The sequence below is a fragment of the Meleagris gallopavo genome, chromosome 1, assembly GCF_000146605.3.
Source record: "Meleagris gallopavo isolate NT-WF06-2002-E0010 breed Aviagen turkey brand Nicholas breeding stock chromosome 1, Turkey_5.1, whole genome shotgun sequence".
NCBI classification, from domain to species: Eukaryota; Metazoa; Chordata; class Aves; order Galliformes; family Phasianidae; genus Meleagris; species Meleagris gallopavo.
In genome coordinates, this window is record NC_015011.2 from 41,353,598 (window position 1) to 41,375,909 (window position 22,312).

The 22,312-nt window shown below is 36.1% G+C and overlaps 1 protein-coding gene across 2 annotated transcripts in view; it reads right to left on the reverse strand.

The window, feature by feature from the left end:
• Positions 1-2,537: 2,537 nt before the first annotated feature.
• KITLG (KIT ligand) overlaps positions 2,538-22,312 on the reverse strand; it is a 52,803-nt gene continuing 33,028 nt past the window's right edge. The window contains exons 3-10 of one of the 2 annotated variants that reach the window (XM_010708899.3): positions 21,514-21,576; positions 17,514-17,693; positions 15,777-15,939; positions 14,790-14,891; positions 7,903-8,012; positions 7,327-7,403; positions 6,012-6,095; positions 2,538-5,173 (exon numbers count right to left, since the gene is read on the reverse strand). In XM_010708899.3, coding sequence (XP_010707201.1) covers positions 6,056-6,095; positions 7,327-7,403; positions 7,903-8,012; positions 14,790-14,891; positions 15,777-15,939; positions 17,514-17,693; positions 21,514-21,576 — 735 coding nt within the window. In that variant the 3' untranslated portion in view covers positions 2,538-5,173; positions 6,012-6,055. The remainder of the gene's footprint in view (positions 5,174-6,011; positions 6,096-7,326; positions 7,404-7,902; positions 8,013-14,789; positions 14,892-15,776; positions 15,940-17,513; positions 17,694-21,513; positions 21,577-22,312) is intronic. The other variant, XM_019613664.2, reaches the window with a different exon arrangement.

The window sequence follows — 22,312 nt, forward strand, 5'->3', positions numbered from 1 at the left end:
TGCACAGCACAGAAATTCTTCCACATGTTCAGAAGGAACCTCCTATTTTCCCCCAAGCTGAACAGCCAAATCTCTCACTTTTCTCAGCTTTTCATCATAGAAGAGGTGCTCCAGTCTGCTCATCATGAGTCCCATCATGTCTGTCCTTCTTCTTGTACCCAGAATAAAAACATCTTTCACTCTTGCCCATGCTCTAAATTTTCTGCCATCCTTAAATCCTGTTTCTTATCTCCCAGCACATTGACACTGCTCTCTGCTCCTTTTCAACAGTCTTGTCTGTACCTCACTCCTATTTGTAAGCCTCCTACATTTGCATCCAATAGTTTTGAAAGCATTTCTTAGAGGTAGGTTGAAAGGTTTTTTTCTTCCTCTTAGGCTGGAATTATTTTATTCAATCTCGGGAGGGGAAAGATGCCTGAGCTCCCCAAGCACTCAGGTTTTCCTCCTATCCCCATCTTTTGTCCTGGACTTTTTACTAAAACACCAGAACAACTTCTCAAAAACTGAAAGGCAGGATTCTATCCTTGTGGGATAACCTCAGGTCTCAACTAGAAAGCCATCTATTTATTTTTATTTTATATATTTTTTGAAGAGTTGTAAATGCCATTTATTGCAGTGTGCATCAAAAACATCCCAATTTTCAGTGGTAAATTAAATTAAAATCCTAGTATTTGGCCAATAGCAAGAATGGGATGATAAAGGTTGCTTAAAGCTTGGCACAAACAATGTTAAGCTCATTAAGGAGTTACAACAAACTTTTAATTCTGAAGCTGGAATAATTTGCATAATCAGAGATACACTACGGATTAGAACTGGAGGTTGATACTGAGGATGTATGTTTTAGTGGCACAAAACTTCTAAATGCATGATTAAGAAATGAATGATTATGAAGGATCTTGCGTCTAGTAGCAGATATTGTGGCAGGAAATTCTGCAAGAAGACAGCAGGATGTTCAGAAAGTCCTAGAACTGACGCAGAAGAGCAGAGGAACATACCCATTGCTTGGCAGTGCATAATATCTTTATTTAGAACAATAAAGTATATGTATATAATGTAAATTTCAAATTTGAACTGGTATAAAAAAGGATCAGGGAAAACGTCTATCTTTAAGAGGACACATATATACATACACACCACATTACATAAATTTTATTACTGCCAGTCAGAATGTATCTATGCAAGACTGCGCTGACATTTACATTGAGATAAATGAATTTGCCCATGATACAACCAGCAAACGTCTGTGTCTCTATCACTAAAGAGTCTGAAGTTACTGCGTTCTATCACTTCAATAACATAATAGCAACATGCCACCATCACTGTACATCTGCATTCAATAGAGATCAGATTCCTGAATTGAAGAATGTTGGATAATTTTAAATGTAAATCTAAATCAGAATATCTTTATGTATATGGTTAACTTTTCAATTTAATATTTGTACTGTGTGTACTGAATAGTTTCACTGTGTTACAAAGAGAGAACAACAGAGAAAACAGAGCTGGTGAAGATCAGAATCTAAAACATGTGCAGGTTGTACATATACTCCATAGTATAGCACATTAGTGCTATCATAAGCTTACTTATGACCTTGTAATTAAATAAGTACCATTAATTTATTCAAGTAAACACATACCTAAAATAGCACATTGAGTTACTCCGTATATCGCTATCTGCTTTTTATTATCACAAGGCCACTATTAATTGCATGCAAAACTCAAAAATGCCAAAGGAAACTTAAAAATGTTAGTTCCTCACAAAATGATAGAAATCTGAAGCAAAATTGGTTGACTTTCTTATTAAAAAAAAAAAAAAAACACACAAAACCAACATTCACTTTTCCCCAAATTCATTTTAAAAGTAAGAGTGTTCATTTTTGAGCTAATACAATGTTTACCCAAAAAGTCTGAAGAAGTGATCACTATTCAGAAGTCAGATAGTCTACAGCTGGATAAAGAAGCAATTAACTATTTCTGCCACCACTACTTTCATAGAATTGGTTTCAAATCAGCAGTTTTTCAAAGTTTCAATGCATGTAAAATTAAGTCCTCCTTGGTGGATAGATAAATTGGGCACAGAAACCTTGAAATAATTTTATGATCACATTTTCAAGTGTCGTACCATCCACTTGCCGTCTATTCATATTTATAAATATCCAGAAATGTCCTTCTGCCTTGCAAAATGGCTGAGACCACCTAATATTTTGTTCAAATCTCTCAAAAATGGGCAGGAAGAACTGGGAAACCGTGGGCTCTATCAACAGTTTTGCTACTCTGTTGTACTATGTTCAGTGCATACTCAAAATCAGAACAGACTGTGATGTCAGACTGGAAGTTATATACATGAACTTTCTTTGAGTTTGCATGTACCCTTCAATTTGCTTTACTCCATAGCAGAGATTGAAGAATGTGACATATGAAGGTGACGTATCCACTATTTTAAGTTTTTACTCTTGGAACATGAATATTTTGTCACCATCTATCTAGGCTTAATGTATGTTTCCATTTGAACATGCCATTTTATCTTTCACTATTTTATGGGTAGATGGTATACTAAGGACTCTAAAACACCATGTGTTTTGAATGTCAAAGTATAATTTAAGGCACAGCAATATGTAATGTTATTGTGTATTTGATTTTCTGGAAAATATGCGTATAGGAAAACTAATTTTCTCATGAACAAAGAATGTTAATAAATACAAATTTTTGTTTAAAAGAATCATTGAAAAATACTGTGAAACTTAGAATATATAAACTAGCTTTGAGTACATACAAAGTAGCAATGTGAAATATGGTTTTTTTTTGTAAAATATGTAAGGATAGTGGCTTCCACTTATTGTTGGTTGATACTTTTCAGCTCTGTCAAAAAGTACATACAGTATTCTTCACAAAACCAGTAAGGTGCACATTTCCTATAAGTTTGGTCATGCTGACGTTTCTTTCAGGGTAACTCTTATTTAGTTTGTAGGCCTAGTGAGTAAAGAACTATACATTGGCAAATTTTTGCAGATCTAAAATTTGCAATGAACCTTATCTGTAGAAGTGATGAGCAATCTTGATTATTTCTCATTAAGTGGTGAGTGCTCCTGCACTTCTGAATAAAAAAGGTCTGATTCTCTCACCAAGCTTCTTTTCATCTAGTTTAAGCTACATTCCTCAGATTATAAAAATCTCAAAGCTCTGTTAACATTAATGGGACTATGCTAATTTATAGCAACTGAATGAGATTGGAAAACACTTTCCTGATACCCAGGGTGGGCAAAATATTATTTTCTGACACTCAGGCAGGCCTTAGTATAAGAAAAGAAAAAATTAGATCTATGTGAGCAAATCCTGGTATGGGTGAATTCAAAAGAAATTTCACCATTGACCTCAGTAGTGTCAAAATTCCAAGCAAAGTAGCTAAATGCACATATAAGCTCTGTCATCATAATAAAGTCCTGAGGTTTTTCTGTCTCAGTGAGTATGAAAGCCAAAACAGTTTTACCAATAACACACATACACACACACACACACACACATTATATTATACATATGTTATGCTCTTTTTATGCGTGGCTCTTAGAAAATTTATCAGATGATTAAAAATTCTTTAAAAATTAATCCCGTCAGTGTACCAGCAGATTTTGGAGAATGGTATTAGATATATTGTTTACCTCTTAAATTGCCCTGTGTGGAGTCAGGACTTGATGGTCCTCAGGGATCCCTTCCGACTCAGGAAATGTTATGATTTTACAGTTAAGTTAGACTATACTTTAGAGAGAACTCCAACTTTCTGCAAAACATTAATAAGGTGTTCCTTGTTTTATTTTTATTTTTTCAACATTTTCAAGTAACTCAAACTAAAATTCTTACTGACGAAGCCAGTTTGATGACAGATGGCAGTTTGTCATCTGAAGTGAACCACCCTTACTTTCTAAAGTAGAAACCTCTAATACAGATAAATGATTCATTACCATTATCTAGAAAAAGTCAAGATGAAAAGATGCACAACTGTACTTGTAACTTTTATCACAGTATTTTTAGGATTTTCTTGAAAATGCTTGTACATCAAACCTGTATAAGATTTCATGGGTGCTACAGCAGCACTAGTTGTAGAAGACAAGTGGAAATTAAAGCCTTTCTCTTTTGTTTCAAGAGAATTAATCTTAGGAGTGGAGAATGTCAGGATAGTAAAGCTTACTAATCATTAAAAACACAATGCAAATATCAATTACAGCTGACGTAAGTAAAAGCTAAATACAGTCTCAGGATCTTTCAGATTTTCTATGGTATACATTTGAAAACAAATTATCAATGGCATGCATCTTCAGCACTTGAAATGCATTTCATGGGTTTGTCTTTATTATGATGTTTGAACGCAATTCAGACTCTTTACTCTCCCTTCTCTTGGTATGGCTGGAAATTTCACCAGTGTTCACATCTCCAGCATTTACTCCTAATGCTTCAAAGCTCCATGATGTACTGTAATGTCCTGTTTACTTTGTCTTCATCCAGTATTTGCTTCTCCTGAGCAGATGCCACCAAAGCTGATGAACTCTTGAGGCTTTCCGTGGTGGGCATGTAGCCACTTGGCATACAACAGAGGCCACGTGTCACTGTACACATGACTTTTGCCAGGAAGTCAAAAGTCTTTACTGACTTCTTTATAAGTAAAAGGCTAGTAAACTGGTCCACGTCATGACTTTACTTTCAAGTTTTATATACAGTATTGAAGAATGTGTTATCTATATCCGTTTCTGCATTTTCTCTCAGTTCAAAGAATTCCATTTGAAGACACCAAGGTAAGGTAGAGGACACAGAACTTAAATTAAGGATGCAAAGGTATTTATGATTTTCAATGTTTCCATATAGAGGCATTTGAAAGATGTTTTTTGTTCTGGACATGTACTTTCTTGTCAGAGTCAGATGCAAGTACAAATGCAATTAAAAACCCCAAATGCCACATATAGTAGATATTCACATAAGATATAGTCCTGTTAAGTGCACACTCTTCTTGTTGTTCGATTCAGTGTTGGTTTCACAGTAAGAAACACAAATTGTCCTCATTTCTATGTCATATCTATGGAGTCATGGGCAGCAACAACAGATGCAGACTCAGTCTGTCACTCCAGAAGGAATATGAATGTGCTTAAAGCTGCTTCATTTATGAAGCAAACATGGAACTGTTACCTGCCTGAAGAGAAAGAGCAATTAGAATTTTGCTCATTAGTTTTCTTCTCTATGCTACTGAACAGTAGAGCTTTTCACAGACGTAACACAGACATTTTTTCCTACAATTTTGGAAACAGATATATTCATGATACATGCATGGCATTCCCTAATTCAGAAACAAAAGAATATTTCTATTCCAGTGTATTTCGACTTCATGGCACTTCTTGATTCAAGAGCACATTTGCCAGCAAATCTTTTGATATCATCTCAATATCGATACGTATTGATAGTCGATGGTGACTACGTAACTCTCATGGTCAGATTGCCCTTGCCAGAGGAATGCTCCTTTTGCAGATAACTGCTGGGACAGGAAAGCTCACTTACATTCGCTGCTCCCTCCATCATTCTTGCTTGCCCCTCTTACATACAAACAAGAATGATGGATCTGATAAGGCTATGGAGCCTGCAAACAGTGCTGAGTAAACAACTGGAAGAAGTTCAGTTCTATCCTGCTTTTTGAAAGACTGTGATTTTAGATTACACTGCTTTGAAACAGCTGTGGGGACAACAGCTGAAGTATTTTCCATATTGGCCATCACACCAAAAAGGAGAAGCAGCAGTTATCCTTCATTTCAGAATTCTGGCATCTTTTGTTTTCTAATGTTTACATTAAAATCCAAAAGCTAGAATTAATGATACAAGATTAATTAAATTACCAACTAAAGTTCCTAGGCAAAAAGCAAGTCTACTGATAATAAGTTTTATTACATTATTTTTCCCCCAAATGGACTCTGAGTAATTCCACATTTCAGCAGATAGAAGTTAATCCTACGGTAGCACTTTTAACCGCAAGAACTTACCAGTACATGAAACAGTAACAGTGTTGAGGGAGAAAAAGCAACAGCTAGACTTGTAGATGTTCTTTTTCTTTTTGCTGCAACATACTGAAATAAAAAATAGGTACTTTATTACTACAGCGCTAGTACTGTAGGTGCTATTATTACAGTTTCAAGGAACTACAATGGAAGGCTTTATCAGTTAACATAAAACCATCTACATATAAAAAAAGAAATATCTGTAATTGAGCCAGAAGTATTAAAACATGTTTGCTAACAGATTCTTCCTACTTGCTGATGAATTTTCAGAATTTCTCAGGGAAAAGGGAGAAAAAAAAAAAAAAACTGCACAGTGAATATGTAACCTGTTTACATTTTCCTCTTAGGGTCATCTCCTGCATTTACCTAATGGCTCTATTTCCTCCTCTCTCTTTTCTTCCTATAAAGTCATTTTTCATATTTCCTGTGAAGTCAGAAGGAAGATTCATGTTTGGCTTCACAAATTTTAACACCTGCTAGGCTGAGGTGCTGGATGAGTTATTCTTGACAAATCATACGTTGGGTAAATGTGCAGTTTTCTTTTATATGAACTGTACGTGATGAAAAAACGTTTGAATAATGTATTATCCTAGAAGGTTTGAACTCTGAAAACTGTAGTCCACATAACCAAAAACTGCTAGATCAGAATTTTGCCTATTCCTGTCTTCAACCATAGGCAGCATAATGGCATTTCATACAGTGTGAGAAGACTGGTAGATCTCCTTTAGGTGTTATAATTCCTCACAGTTTAAAAGTGACTAAAGATTCTGAAATAGAAGGTTAAATAATACTCCCAAAACATTTTAGTATGAATTATAGTAACATGAAATATTCTATCTTAAAACTATCCCTAGGTCCCTTTCCACAGAAAATAACAAATTTCACTTCTTTTCGTTGCTTCCTCTACAGGTCTCAGACATCCTGGGTTGGCTCCATTCTTCTATTGTAAGATAACCCTTCAAACCTGCTTCTTTTCATCACTATTCCTTGCTTGTTGTATGAGTCACTGGTAATGTCCTGTTAATATTATTTTGTACACAGAAATCTCCTCTGTATTAATTCTTATATTTCATATTGGATCTCCTTCAAAGGGCAGATCCTAAGCATACTTTTCAGACCTACAGCAAACCCTGCTAGTGTGGCTTAGTTTTCTTGTTTGATTGGTTGTTTGTAGGTTTGGTTTTTGTTTGCTTGTTTGTTTATTGTGAGAACTAGAGAGGAATTTTCAGAAAGAATTTCTCAAAAATAATCTTACATTTCTATACATATATGTGTGTGTGTGTGAAGTGGAACTTTGTACCTTATCTCATTTTCCTCTTGACAGCCATGACACTGTGTAGTTTCATTACTTTCTGGTCTGGATTTAGGATGTGTTTTCTAGAAAGAAAATGCAATAAATGTAAATATTCTAAAGCTTTATTTGAAAACTCTGAAAGCAATTGTTGTATATTCCAAGTTGCTTCAGATTTTCAATATCAAAATCATTTTGCAAAATGTAGGTAAAATACTGCCTTCTAATACACATTTCCTAATTGTATAATTTTACAATTAAATATTTTGTATTGTAGAAAATGCCACACTGGCTAAAACCATAGGAACTCATCTCAAGACATAACAGAAGAACCGGGTAATTAGGGGAATCCTATGCTTTTAATTTCCAATTAGAGAGATATCAAACTGACAAGACAAGTTTTATAATTTGGTGATGGAACTGAAGAATTTGAAAACAAAGTTTTATATTTGCATGTCACAGTTCAGAGAAGATCAAAAAAGAGGTCTATGATTTTCACATGCAAAATCATTCTGTTCTTCCAGCTTTTCTATAGCCATGAAATATAGTATAACTATGCAAACAATTAAATGAAATATATCTTACCTTCCAGTATATGGCTCCCAAAATAAATCCAATGAGAAGAGACAGCAATGATGTCAATGCTATGCTGATCCCTTGCAGGCTGGAGCTGCTAATGAAGCCAAGTGCCTCTTCTGCAATTACAGATGTTCTCATTAGTGAAGACAGATTTATGGCAGAAAACCATCTTCAGGGCAACACTATTAACAAGAGCACTTTTAGGCACTATCTACATAATAGCATCAAGATAGCAAAACAGATACTTCAAAATGCTGTGTACATGAGGTGAATGTCATCCAAAATATCATAAGAACTTTTTTTGATCACAGAGATGCTCATCCCCCTTATGAAATTGTTCTGTTTAATAGTTCCAAGACTGATTATCTTTTTTGTCATTTGTAGAGCACATTCTTTTTCCCTCACTTTGAAGTTTTGTTTTTATCAGTATTTAATTATCTTGTATCACAGAGTAATTCCTTGGAAGACAAAATATTTGTCACTTCAAAACACTCACTTCATGCATTTGTTTAAGCTCCATCAGACACATATGACACAGAGCTTGATTTAACAATAATAAGTCTGACTCTACTTCTAATGTCTGCCTAGTAAGGTCCTGCTGACTTCAATAAGATCAAAACCTTGTAAGTTTAAGTCTAGCTGTGTGCTATTTTGTTGCTACCATTTCTTGATAGCTTTTTGCATTTTATACAGAATAGCCCTAATTCTAGTCTTTTATGAGAATAAGCAATTCCATTCTCCTCATAGGGAGCTGTATGCATACCAAGACTAAAACGAGGCTATCCAGTTATTTGATCAAGATCAGGATGTGAAAAGTCCTATGGAGTTACCCTGGGATCCACTTTCTGAAATGCAAAGTGAGCTGTAGGAGACTGCCGGTTTAGACACCATACACCAGGCTTGCAATTAATTTCAAAATTTGATGTCTGCAGTTCAAATGGAGGGTATATTGTCAGATTATTGCAAAAGAACCAAATTGGAAGCATAGAAAAAGTGTAGGTAATTAGATACAGAAATGAAAATGGAGTTGTAGGACTAGAAATCTGTGCAAGTGACTTACACAAACAGCAAATTTCTAAGCACATATGGTGTGAAATACTGGGTCAATTAATGTGTGTTTAGTACATTATTAAAGAGCCACTGAGAAAACAGTTTAGAAAGGAGCATTCTCATAATTAACTGGCAACTCACTTTCACTCTCTTGAGTTTTTCTGCGTGTCATGTTATAAGCTTTTACACAAATATCTTTTCTCTGAAATTAAGCCATATTTCTAGAGTTACCATAGAGAAAACTATAGGAAAACAAGTCTACATCCCTTGTTATGTACTGTTTACAACCTCTAGATTCTGACGATAGGGGCTTGAATTTTACTTACATCAGTAGGCTCATTGCACTAGAAGGAAACATTGGTCGAACAGAATAGATGATAGTTTACTGGGAAGAAATCTGTCTAAAGAGGAGGGAAAGAGTTCTACAGAAGTGAACGTCAGTTGAAAAGAGTGGAAATTAACAGGAGTGACATATCTTTTATGAAAGTCTGCCCTAGGTTAGGTGTAGAGGTTTGTTTATAAAAATTGAACTTCTAGAAATCTGGACAAACTGATGTGGTATAGAACAAAAAAAAATCCTATCATTAATTAATGCAACTTGTATTCAGATGAGAAAATTTCTATAATGTTCTTGTGTTCAGTCAATTAAAATGCAACACTGCTTTGCCTAATTACATTAATCATTCTTCCCAGTGTGAGACTGGTTAGTTATAACACTGAACTTATGGGAATGGTCATGTTTTCTGGATTCTGTTCTATAAAGAAAATAGAGAAAGTGGGGAAAAAACATTTCTTCAGGTCACAAGCAGCAAGTCATTTGATAAGAAGTTTTTGCATACTGTTTAACCTCAAAATCCTCTATCTGCTCTGTAATGCCCGTTAGAATGATATAGCAAGCATGTTGATTTTTATGTCAACTTCTAAAGAAATAGTCTGCATTCAGGGAGATCAGTGTTAGTCTGGCATGATAATTTTTACAAATTTTCACTAACTTTAGACAGTCTTAGATAAAGAAGAGTTTTCTTTACAATGAGATATCTAGAAGTAGAAAAATCTGATTTCTGAGAAGATATCTACAACGCAGATGCTTTTTCAGCATCTATTGAAAGTGATATATATTTAGTTTTCCATGTGGAGACCTGAAATCAAGGGACAGAACCTAAATAGAGTCAAATTAGTAAAAAAAAAAAAAGTAACAAAAATACACAAAACTACTTTTAAAAATGAAAATAGATTTTTTCTCATAATTTCATTCTGTTTGAGTTAATTTGAAATTTAAGTAACCTAAATCTACTTTTAAAAAGCAAATAACAAAATATCAGTTAGATTTATTTTTGAGTCAAGAAAAATATCTCTTGAAAAATTTGGAGAGAATGAAATGAGTCATGGCAGATTTTATCATGTGCTTTCCATTTATCTAAATACCTAAGATAGAACAGGTTGGAGAATTTTCAGTCTGGAGAATCTCCCAGATTCTTTGCCATAGTGAAGGGAAATGAGGCAAGCTGGCTGCTAGTAGTTTTTATCCCTTTAATTGAGACTTTTTCCTCTGGTAGAAAATTGAACTAGAACAGCTCTACACAAAAGCATTCCCACTTTTAGTGTTTGAGAAGAGAGAGCAGGAGAAGGAATAGGAGGAACCAGGTGGTATGGTAACTTCATGAAATCTTTGGGCAACACCAGAGGAACTTCTGGCTCTGCAGTTGGTAGGTTATTTAGTTGAAACAGACTTTATTTCTGCAAGGTGCTAAAGGGATGTGGAAGCAGGCCAGCACCGCTTTGTGTGCTCACTTCAACACCTTGTGGAAGAATCTCTTAGGAAGTGAGCTCATATGAAGTAGATTCATGTATAATCTTCATGGACATCAGTATGTTAAACTGAATGAAATACGTTTACATTGAAAGCCACTCAGCTACACAAAGAAGTTATTGAGCTGCTCTCCGCTTTGAGCCATGTGTGTAAGTTTAGCAAGCAATTATGATTCAAACCACCAACTAGATTTTATTGTCTTATATGTCTCAAAGGAATTTTCACTTTACCTCTGCTCAGCTCCAACACAGTTACCACAAGATCTTATCTACAAAATGTAAAACAGCTTTCACCTGTTCATTAGGGTTTTCCATTAACTGTAAAAGCACAGAATGAAACAGCAATTGCATTAAGCCATGTGTAATATTTTTTAATTGTTGTGCAATTACAGAATTAAACTACAGTATTCTTTGCTTAATTATAAAAGTCTAACTTCTTCCTAAAATCACTCATGGAGATCTCTGTGTTTACACTGCACTTATGTTCTCTGAGCTGTTCAGTACTTCATAATAAGGCTTAATTATTACAGGAAAATTACAGGCAAAAATGGAAGAAAGCAACACTGAAAAATATAAATTGCACTGTAACAATAAAGTGCTAAGTTAAGTGCTAGTAACTGCTAGCAAGTTCAAGTTTAAGAGGGAAAGATAAGATTCATTTGGTGGAAAGAAAAAGGACTACTGTAGTTTGCTTGATTTAAGCACTGAAAGAGAACAAGATTCAAGACCTCTTTTCCTGACATTAGTTCCTTTTTTTAGGAACAATTCATTTGAATTCTCTGTTCTATGCAGGAGTTAATGATCCAGAGAATACAGACAATATCAGTGGGACTAAGATGTAAACAATTACTGAGTGTTTAATCTGGATTGCATCATGTAGAACCAAAACAAACTGAAGGGAAGGTAGGAAGAATAATATTATGGGACCAAAGATAGAGTGGGAACATTACAGAGATCTACGTTAAATATTACCAGAAAACACCAACACTGCTGACTCTCCAAGCAGACTTTATTAATAGATTCAATATTTGTTGTTAATCTGGAAGGATTCATTTCTAACCATGAATGTTTCTCAATAGTCTATAAACAATTAATTTAAATTGCTAATTTTAATAGTTTAATAGTGAAGAGGGTCATTTAAAAAAAAAAATACTGCAGTAGTTTTTGTCTGGGGATGCATTTTTCAGGTTTCTCCAGGTTTCTGCTCCAAATGTTTGCCTTTCTGAACTTTGAATTTAGTGGTGCTTTTCCAAGAACAACCTACAGCCAGCAGACTGGGTTCTCTGCAATGAGGATTCCCAATGTGAATGTTATAACATTCATTCATTGTTTTTTGCTTCATGAAGTCAAAGATTAACTAAAAAAAAAAAGACTTAAAAGTAAGGCCAAGACAACATAAAATCAGTACTCAGACAATAAAAAATGCCAATAACAATGCAACAAGTTCTTCCCCTTCCAAACTAATGACTGAAGTGTAACCAGTCAGTATCCAATCTTCAAATTAATGTAATTTAATCTGATTAAGTGTACAAACTGTCCCCAGTCCTAGACATTTAGACCTTGTCATTTCTACATAAGGCCGTGGTATCCAATTTTCCAGTAAGTTGCTTAAGAGAATGGTAATCAGTTAGAGCACACCTGTACAGCATATGGGCAGCCAAGCAATTTCTTTGACTTATTGCATTATTTTAATTAGGCTTTTTTCCTACTTGCTAATCAGTTTCAAAATAAGATTAGCATGCCTGTTTCTGTGTTCTTGTACCCAGCACAGCTTTGGCCAGAGCTCTAGACTCTGCTTGGCTGCCTGATGTCCCTTCCGTTACTGTGTTGGGTCAAAACTCCTTTCAAATAAATTGTTCCTGTAGTCTGCCTCTCTCTTTCTTTGGCTCCTTGATCCATTCCTGTTGCTTCAGGCTGCATTTGAATATTCTTCCTCTCATAGTTAAATCAAAAATTATCACATGCTCAGACCTGAGAGAGACAGGTATGCACTTTTTAGCCCTCTCCTGGTGCCTCACAGTTGGCTCTAGGCTCATCAGGTTATTTGCAGCCAGCTCTTTGACCTCCTGGATAGGAATTTATGGCACTGAGACTTCTCTTTTTCAGAGAGGAGAGCTGCTAGCCGGGAGTTGAAGGTGAATCCAAGCACAAATATAGACTGGGTGGAGAATGGCTTGAGAGCAGCCCTGAGAAGAATTTGGGGGTGTCAGTTGATGAAAGACTCAACATCAGCCAGCAGTATGACCTTGCAGCCCAGAAGGCCAACCATTTCCTGAGTTGCATCAAGAAAACTGTGGCCAACAAATCAAGAGATGTGATTCTGCCCCTCTACTCTGCTCTCATGAGAACCCTGGAACACTGCATCCAGTTCTGGGTCCCCCAACACAAGAATGACATCGAGCTGTTGGAGCAGGTCCAGAGGAGAGCCACAAGGATGATCAGAGGGCTGGAGCACCTCCCCTGTGGGAACAGGCTGAGAGAGTTGGTTCTCTTCAGCCTGATGAAGAGAAGGCTCCAGAAGGACCTCACAACAGCCTTCTAGTACCTGAAGAGGGCCTACAGGAGAGCTAGGAAGGGAAATTTTATAAGGACAAGAACTGATAAGACAGGGGGAAATGTCTTTTAAATAGAAGAGGGTAGATTTAGACTAGATATTAGGAAGAAATTTTTTACTATATGGGTGGCGAGACACTGGAAAAGGTTGCTAGAGAAGTTGTGGATGGTCCTCTCTGGAGGAGGCCAGGCGGGATGGTATTTTGAGCAACCTGTCTAGTGGGAGGTATCCCTACCTATAGCAGAAGATTTGGATCTAGATCTTAAAGGTCCCTTTCAACCCAAACCATTCTATGATACTATGATTTTGTTCCAACCTTCTTCTCAGATGACTCTGGGGTATCATAAGATATTCTGTTAACTACAAACCTGACAACAGTTGTGAACTATCTGTGAGGTAACATGCACGGTGCTGAAAACCTGGGGAATAACTAGATTACACATTTCCAACTGAAGGAAGAAGAGAAGAAATAAACTCCAAGTAGTATCTGTCCTACCATCAGGAGCTTCCCACCAGTGCCCATCAGGCTGGCTCTGTGCCTGTGCTTTCTTAAGCACAAGGAGTACCAGCCTCACACTTCAACATCACACATTCAGATAATGCCGACATTTGTAAAACATAAAATAGTAAAAAGAAATGCATGCTATTATCCTGGCGTGTCTGGGAAAAAAGAGCAAGGAAAACTACAGCACAATAAGCTTTATGCACCATTTCAGGAACATTTAAGGTCATTAAAACCCCCTGAAACTCTGTTAGTTCTCTTCACCCCAGCTTCCTACATTCCTTCTGACCCATGACAGGTAACAATGAGGCTCTTACAGAAACAACTCCAGGCTGTCTTATATGTCAGTGACCAGTCATGTAATACACTGATCAAGACAGATAAGAAGCACAGAGAAGACCAGGCTGGACAGAAGATTACAGCCTTCCAAAACTGTAGTAACTAATTCCTTGATCTCGACCAAAAACTTCCTCAGCATGCAGCTGGCCCTACTGAAACTACAGTAAATATACAGCAGGGACTGTCTTCTGATTTGGTGTCAACTTTCGCAACCAGAGTGCTCTCAAAATACGTAGAGGGGAACTCTTCACCCAAACAAGTATCCTAGGATCAATTCAGGATAGGTATTCTGTTTGGAGCATCTTCTTTTTCTAAGACTGAAAATGATGTGCCTGGGATAGCTGAGTTTGCTGAGGCCATGAGACTAGTAAGGCCTCACAACAACAATAAGCCAAAAGGAGGAGACCTGCCCTCTCCAAGATGCACAGAGCTGTCACAGCATTTCAACTTTACAGCATTTCTAAATTTTGATTCATTGCATTTTGGTGTTACAGCTGAGAAACACATGGTGCACCATCAGGCACAAGTAACTTAATTTGCACAATTAAGACATTCTTTTCCTCTGAACTCTCATAACAACCGGCTTCCAGAACAAAATGTAGACACATATATTAATTCAAGTATTAATTCAGTACTTACTGTTACTGTTACTGCTAGTATTACTGCCAATGCTGTCATTCCTAAGGGAGCTGGCAGCAACAGGAGGAAACGAAATTGTTTTTGTGACAGCGACTCTGGAATCTAAATAGAAAATGAGTGTGTCAGCATTATGTAACTTAAAATACAGTTCCCTCTATATGTAATGAAGAGCTATAGAGCTATTTGGCTCTTTTAAAATTTGGCTACAGGGCTTTCTTCTTAATAGGCCAAAAAAGGCTGCCTTATTAAGAGACAGATGAGTCCACATACTGAGCTGCTGATGAATAGCTATTCTGGAAAAGCAATTTCTTTAAACAAGTTCTTAGGTTGTGGCACTGATCTGCTTCTAGTTATTACTGGTGTAATTGTGCAAATGGATATGTTGCCCTAATTAAAACAGCTAATAGCTGTCACTAGAGAAAGTAAAAGAAAAGAGAATACAAAACTTCCATTTACTGGAAGGATGAGAATCAGCTGCAGGAGCCTGACCTGAGCTAGTTAAATCTTTCACATCAAGTAAACATGGACCTTTTCAGGAGGAGTGAGGTGAATATGGAGGTGACTTGAGGCTACTCCAGTTTACAACTTATCCTAGCTTTCTATCCTTTAAGTAGTGTAATCTTAGGCTCCTTTACTGCCTTATAAAAACTAAATAGAGCATCAATAGAAGATAAGATGAAGAATAAGAGCAATGTATGAAAATGATCCAGGATGTATTTAGGATGAAAAGAAACAGAGCAGAGCATTGTGAAGTTATCTGGATTATATTAAGGAACAGTGTCACTAGAAATGATGGCAGTAGTTTTACTGCCAGATATAAATCTCCTTTGAACAGAAATACAAACTTTGGTGTTGGTGGTAATTTTAACTGGCAGTAAAACGGAAACATTTAGATACACTACTGGATTCTTAGCATCTTGAAAACAAAGGAAAATCACCCATTTCTCTCTATTTAGATTCTGTTCTCCCAAACAAGAGCCATCTTACCATTCTCTGGTGTTTCTACAGTTGAAGGCATAATGCACTCGTTCTTATCCATTGAATCTGCAAATTCCTTGTAGACCTCAATGGTTCTATTAAAGAGCCTAAAAAAATTCTCAGGAATGAAGCGATCTTCCTCATAAAGGTGACCATTTTCTTTTATAAAATCCTAGGATAAAATATAGAATTCAATTTGAAAAGGTCAGGAGAGATGCACATCAGCACCTCAACAGATGATAAAAATACCCAAAGATGACATACAATAGCTTAAATTTTTATCCTGTAGAAGACCACATCTTCTGTGTACAAATGTCACAACCGTTTGATGTTTTCAAATCAACTTTGTAAATAGAAATAAATCGCTGTTGTAAAAATGCCAAGAAATTAAAAGCAGTTTCCCATCCTTTGCTGAAAACAGAGATTTTTCATTCTTTGAGTTACCTCATAAAAAATAAAAAAAATAAAAAAAACCCACAACAAAAACACCTTGATTTCACATTACTTTGTTATGCTCTGCATGTTTCTTTTAACCTGGATACAGGAACACAACACAATCAGAGCTATTGTAAGAGTACAGGGAACAGAATACAATAGCTGTAACAAAGCAGGCTGAGATCTTTGATAGTGTAACTAAAAATAAGAGCAAGATTATAAACAAGGAAGCCCAATCACTCTGAGATCTAACAGACAAGTCTGTTATGACAGACTAAACAAAAAGCTAAGATCCATGTTAAGATCATTAATGGCTCTTTTCTTCTTTGTGACTGACTGGTTTTCACACAACAATTGTTTCTTATGCCAGCAGTTCAGAATTGGTCTGGACTTATTACTCCCAGTAGGAGTGGTTAGAATACAGGTTAAACAGGTACTAGGAAAAACTTCCTAAAGCTTGATTCTAAGATTGTTTTTTCTTTAATGCTGACAGAACTAGATCTAAGATTATTCTATAAAGAAATCAATAGCAGTTTGATTTTGTGAATTACAGAAAACTAAGAACTTACAGCACAGAAATAAATGTATAGGGAAGATGAAATCCTAGTTCGATAAAATGTGATGGAGGTTTTTCAGTGATACAAATCCTCTGACTACAGATAGACTTGATAGACTTGTTAGGGCTAAGTAAGGGATTAGAAAATAATTTATCCCTATCATTTTCACCTGACAGCTCTCAGGGGGGACTCCTGGAAGCCTTCCAACTGTTGTTGGCATACAAAAAATATGGAGATGGGGCATTATTTACCAGTCTTTCCTGTATCTTTGTATAAAAAAATACTACATCAAATCATGGTGAAGCAGTCTGAGTCTCATACACTGTTAGAGATTATTAATAGCTTCAACCCACATAAACTCTATATTTATGTTAGAATCCCTAGCAAATAGAGTAATTCTGGGTGTACAAGGAAGGTTTCTGCCTGTCTGAAACTAACTTAAATGAATTAATTATCTTGAAGATGATGGTTACATTTTTGACTTCTTAAACAACTGTATACAAGTCTTTGCATATACTGTAATTCCAAAGAAGTCATTTTGCTTTGAAACAGGAGATGATGACAATCCAATGTTAACAGAGTGTACTCAGCGTATCTCTGAACAAAGGCAGATTTTCATATGTACAGGAGTATAAATGAAAAGAAAAACATCTAATGAAACTTTGGATCTTATAAAATAAACACTAAGTACTGTGTAACAGAAAGTTCAAGTAAAAATATTCAGCAGAAAAGTAGAATCTCCATGTTAGATTACCTTATTTTTATCAAAAGCTAGACATGCCATAAGATCATTAATTATCCTTGTGAGGTTATTAATGATTGAATAGTTGCTTAAAACATCAGACATATTGGAAATATCCGAAAACTTCTGGAGAAGATTATGTAGACTCCTTGAAAATTCAGGCACCATCAAATGCAACCAACAATGATTAGGCTGTTAGGAGATAAAAAGAAAGACAGAGAGGTAGATTAAATATCAGACTTTTGCAAAAACTGGTTAAGCAACTCAATGTGCAAAAGTAGATCAGACTGCTCTTTCCAATTTAAATTATCCTGAATGTCTAAATTAAAATTCACTTTCTTTGGTATCAGCCAACTTTCTCTTTAGCCCTTTTGGTAAAATTTCTATTCTCACTGATACTGACATATTTATGGTTGTCTGTTACATTGCCATCCCTTCATTAAATTCTTAATGAATGCTAAGCAACAGTCTGTTGAGGATTTGAGCCCTAGGACATACTACTATGAACACTCTTCGATGCTCTCATAAACCTATTTTAATTTTTTAAATAACTACTGCTTTAGCAACTTTCTACAGACTTTTTTAAACCATGCACAGTTCTCGTTTTATTATCGTTATTCTGCATAACTGAGTTAACCCCAAAGATCCTTTATTTAAATCTCTTTTGAAGAATGATTCCAGAAAAGTTTTGCTGTCAAAATTAATGTGCACATTTATCCACCTCTGAGAAAATCAGCTCAGTTAAGTTCTCTTAGCATTTTCACTGTAAGTCATTTCTGATAGAAAGGTTCTATATTCAACAGTCTTTATTTTCCTGAGATGCTGTCAACAATTTTTTTTTCTTTTACACATCCTATGATGGGATCTGTCACATCTGTGCCACTGGAATAGAGTTCAAGTCCTTCAACTGACTTTTTAGAAAAAGAAAAAAATACTCCTATGTATTAGTCACATTGCAATGTGTGTATGGAAATCTCTTCCCAATAAATACTGCATCATTGACAGTAAATGCTATGGGAACTTACTCCATAATTCCATATATGGAGTTATTTTTTTCAACTGTTAAAAATGAATCAGAATGATTCAGACCTGTCAGCTACAAAGATTTTGGCCCAGCAACCCCTAAGGAAGATGCATCCTCAGTAACACTGAATTAATTTCTAAGGTATGTTTCTACGGTATGTAGGATGGTGATAGCAGCATCCAATGAATCTATGTTTTACAACACACAGAAAGCATCTGACACTGAATCTGCTTCTATGCATAATCTCTTTTTTGTCAGTTCCTGAAATAACTCTTTCAATCTTCAGTACTGAAGCTATCGCATGCACTCTTAATAAGTGAAAACTATTACTGCATTCAGTAAATGTATAATTACAACAGCTTAAAAACTTAAAAAAAAAAAAAAAAGTGAAATGAATAGCATTTGGCTTCATTCTCTGCTTCCTTTTTCTTCAAGCCTTACAGTGGAAGGGGAGAAACAGAATCAAATAAATCAGGAGGGAGGCTTGTTGAAATGTATTCCATTCAAGCAGCATGCAACGTACCATGTCTCATTACCCTCAGAAGACAGGAAACAAATTTTCCTTTGCTTTGGTGTAGGAACATAGTGCTTCTCTGAGCTGTAAAACTACAAATTTTTGTGGATGTGTGTTCTACAGTGGCACAGATGAGCAAAAGCTCTTCGTTTCTCCTAGTGTGTAAGGAGATGATATGGCAATTCCAGCAGGGATTCTGCTTTGTTGTTCCTGTGGTTTTACAAATGCATGAGAATCTCCTCCAAATGAACTATTCTGCCCTGCAAAGCTTTATTTCATGAAAAATTTTAGGGTTTTTTCAGTAACATCAAGATGTGCAAGTGTTAGTTTTCTGAATACCTACCAAACACAGGGATAAAACTGTTAAACCCAGCAAATACAGCGTTGTCTGCCAAGAAGAAATGGAGAATTAACTCTGCTTTTTGCGTGTAAATTTGGACCAGCATTTATATCTTGGGCTACTTACAAATCTCACTTCCTCTGTACTCTCAGGTACACATGACACTTTTATTTCTGTATTCAACAGTTTGGAATTTCTCTCTTACATGGAAATTGGCCCCTGATGCTGTCGTCTTTGCCTTTTAATCTTCAGGTTAAACTACACATTTCACTCTATTCAAAACTACTTTTAATGCCACTCAGACGCATTGAGCTAGTGCATAATGCAACAGCCCTCTATTTAATGGATCGAGTCAGTCTGTTCCTGTTACATGCACTACACTGGCTTTCCATTAGCTTTGCATTCACTCTGCCTTTCCACCTTTAGTCATCTACATTCAAAATTTGCTACCTTGGGTACATTTCTCACTTCATGCACACAGTGAAGTTTGAAGTCTGTTGAAAAAAAAAAAACAAAAAAACTGCAGAGAGAGCTGTTTCAAAAGTTGAACAAAAGGCATCTGCCATATTCAAAGCCATGGCTTTCTCAGCTTGCAGGAACCTCTTAGAACCTGGAGCAAAACCTACTTATTCAGCCAGCCTTTGGTGTGGTATGTGTAACATAACCTGAAATCCCCAGAGAGGAATTTGGCAAAGTGGGATGTGAATACCGCTGAATACTTCCTCCTGGGAAGGCACAAGGCCAAGAGCTGCACCTTCCCTCACCACTACTGAATGTGGTGTACAAGCAAAGCGAATATGGAAATCCCGGCTCTAAACTTCTCTTCTCCCTATTTAATTCTTGGCTGCTCATCATAAATGTAAACTGGATCTAAGTTTCTGGATGTGATGCAGCAAGATGAAATGGTATTTAAACTAAAGAAGCAGAAACTGCTTACTGTCAGCCAAAACTGAACCACAGAGGGAGGTAAGGGGTAAGCAGTGAGAACGACCAGGAGTCTTGCTCAGGCGGGCTCCCTGGTCTTCTTCAGCCACAGTGTAAACACTTCCCAAGAGAGCTACAGAGAGAACAGCTATAACGCAGCCTGGCCTACACAGGGCAGCTGCAATGCCCTCAGCAGGGAGCAGAACCCAGCCTAAGGCTGCCCACCACTGAAGCAATGCTCTGCACAGCAGGCATCCAAGTAGCTGGATTTCAAAATGCACTGCAGCCAGGGGATGATAGCCAGCCAGCCTTACTGGGTAATTGCTATTTTCAGAAATTCAGGTTTTTTTCCATCAGTTTTAATTGTATTACATATGACCTAGCACAGGAATTCCACAGCATTTTTTTTCTGCTGAGTTTTCCTGCTTAAGGAATAAAGTTTAAGTAATATGCACTCAGTATAATTTTACTTTCACTCTTTTTTCTTCTCTCTTTTTTATTTATTTACTTATTTTTGTAGTGCATGCAACAACAAACAGAACACTTGCAATGAATCCTTCCTAAATATATTACAAAAACTAAGGAAAAAATAAAAACCGTTTGGTAGAAAAAAGCAATAAGATAGCATGACAATAGTTTTAAGATTAAAGACTAAAAAATTGTAAAGAAGACCGCAGACATTTATTTAAAAGCATCACTATGTATGGGATTACATAGAAACTGTGTTTGAATGAAAGTGTCCTGAATTTCTCTGTATGTTTAGTTACTGACACTGTCACTTTCTGAACTTGACTTCTCCTCATTGGCTAGTGCATATTTGCTGTGCTTCAATGGCATTTCCACAAGCTTAAACTAGAACGACACTCTAGAGGATATTCCAAAGTAAAATTAAAAAGAAACAGGCTGTGTAAGAAAGAAAAATTTTCCACTGTCACCATAGTTTGATTCTTTTCCAGACAAAGTAATAAAACATTGAACATGAAGAAATATTTTTCTTCAAATTCCTATAATTATTAACATTTTATGTTACAGAAGGAATCTTTCTACATTCTTGTTTTTTAAATGAATAATTGCAATGCATATGACAAATGAAATAATCATCCTTTAACTGTAACTTATTAAGCCATAGGACTAGCTACAAAATGTTATCAACACCACTGTTTTCAATGGGCTGTTTTACTGGGGGTTAACATAAAGTGGTTGTACATACCAGGCTATCCATCTTCGGGACATATTTAAGGGTTATCAGATAATCATTCGGGAGATTTCCAACCTACAACAAATAGATAATAAAAATGCTATTACTCACTATACAAATCAAGATATTTTCCATCTATATTTAACAAAATGTATCAAGTATCAAATGCAGATTTTAGGTAACCTAAATGCAGGCTGCAAAAGTCTGCATACTCATTTTCCAATGGAATTGCTACTGACTCTTATTTGCTCAGAAGTGAAGTGTCTTTCCACCTTTCCCTAACGCTCTCAGATTTGATTCAATCATGTTCAACACTACCATCTCTCAGCAGAATTAAAATCAGTGATGTGGTGAGGAAAAGAAATGGTCTGCAGTTATTCATTATGGCAGAAACTCCACTGCATTTCCATCTTTTAATGGCAAGGATTAAACTGTTTGGAGAATTTACATGACTTGAATTTGTTCTTAACCTGAACGTCTCAAACCCAGGCCTCTGACTAAGCCTTTTCTCGTCAAATAACTTACAATTTGAACAAGCATTTGAACCTAAAGAAATGCCTGCCTGCCTTGTGCTCACTGTTACACCAGATCAAAAAAATACTTAAGTATGGCTTTAATTTTGAAGCCAAGCCTGAGCAATGAGCTATATAATCATGTCATGGCAATGTCCTAGGGCAAAAGAGATCTTCTGCACACGTAAGTTGAGCACAGCTCTGCCATTGTGGATAAGTGTCCTTGCTTATGCCAGACATGAGTGAAGGAAGGAGTCTTACTGAGATATACAACGCACTCTCCTACAGATGGACTCTAA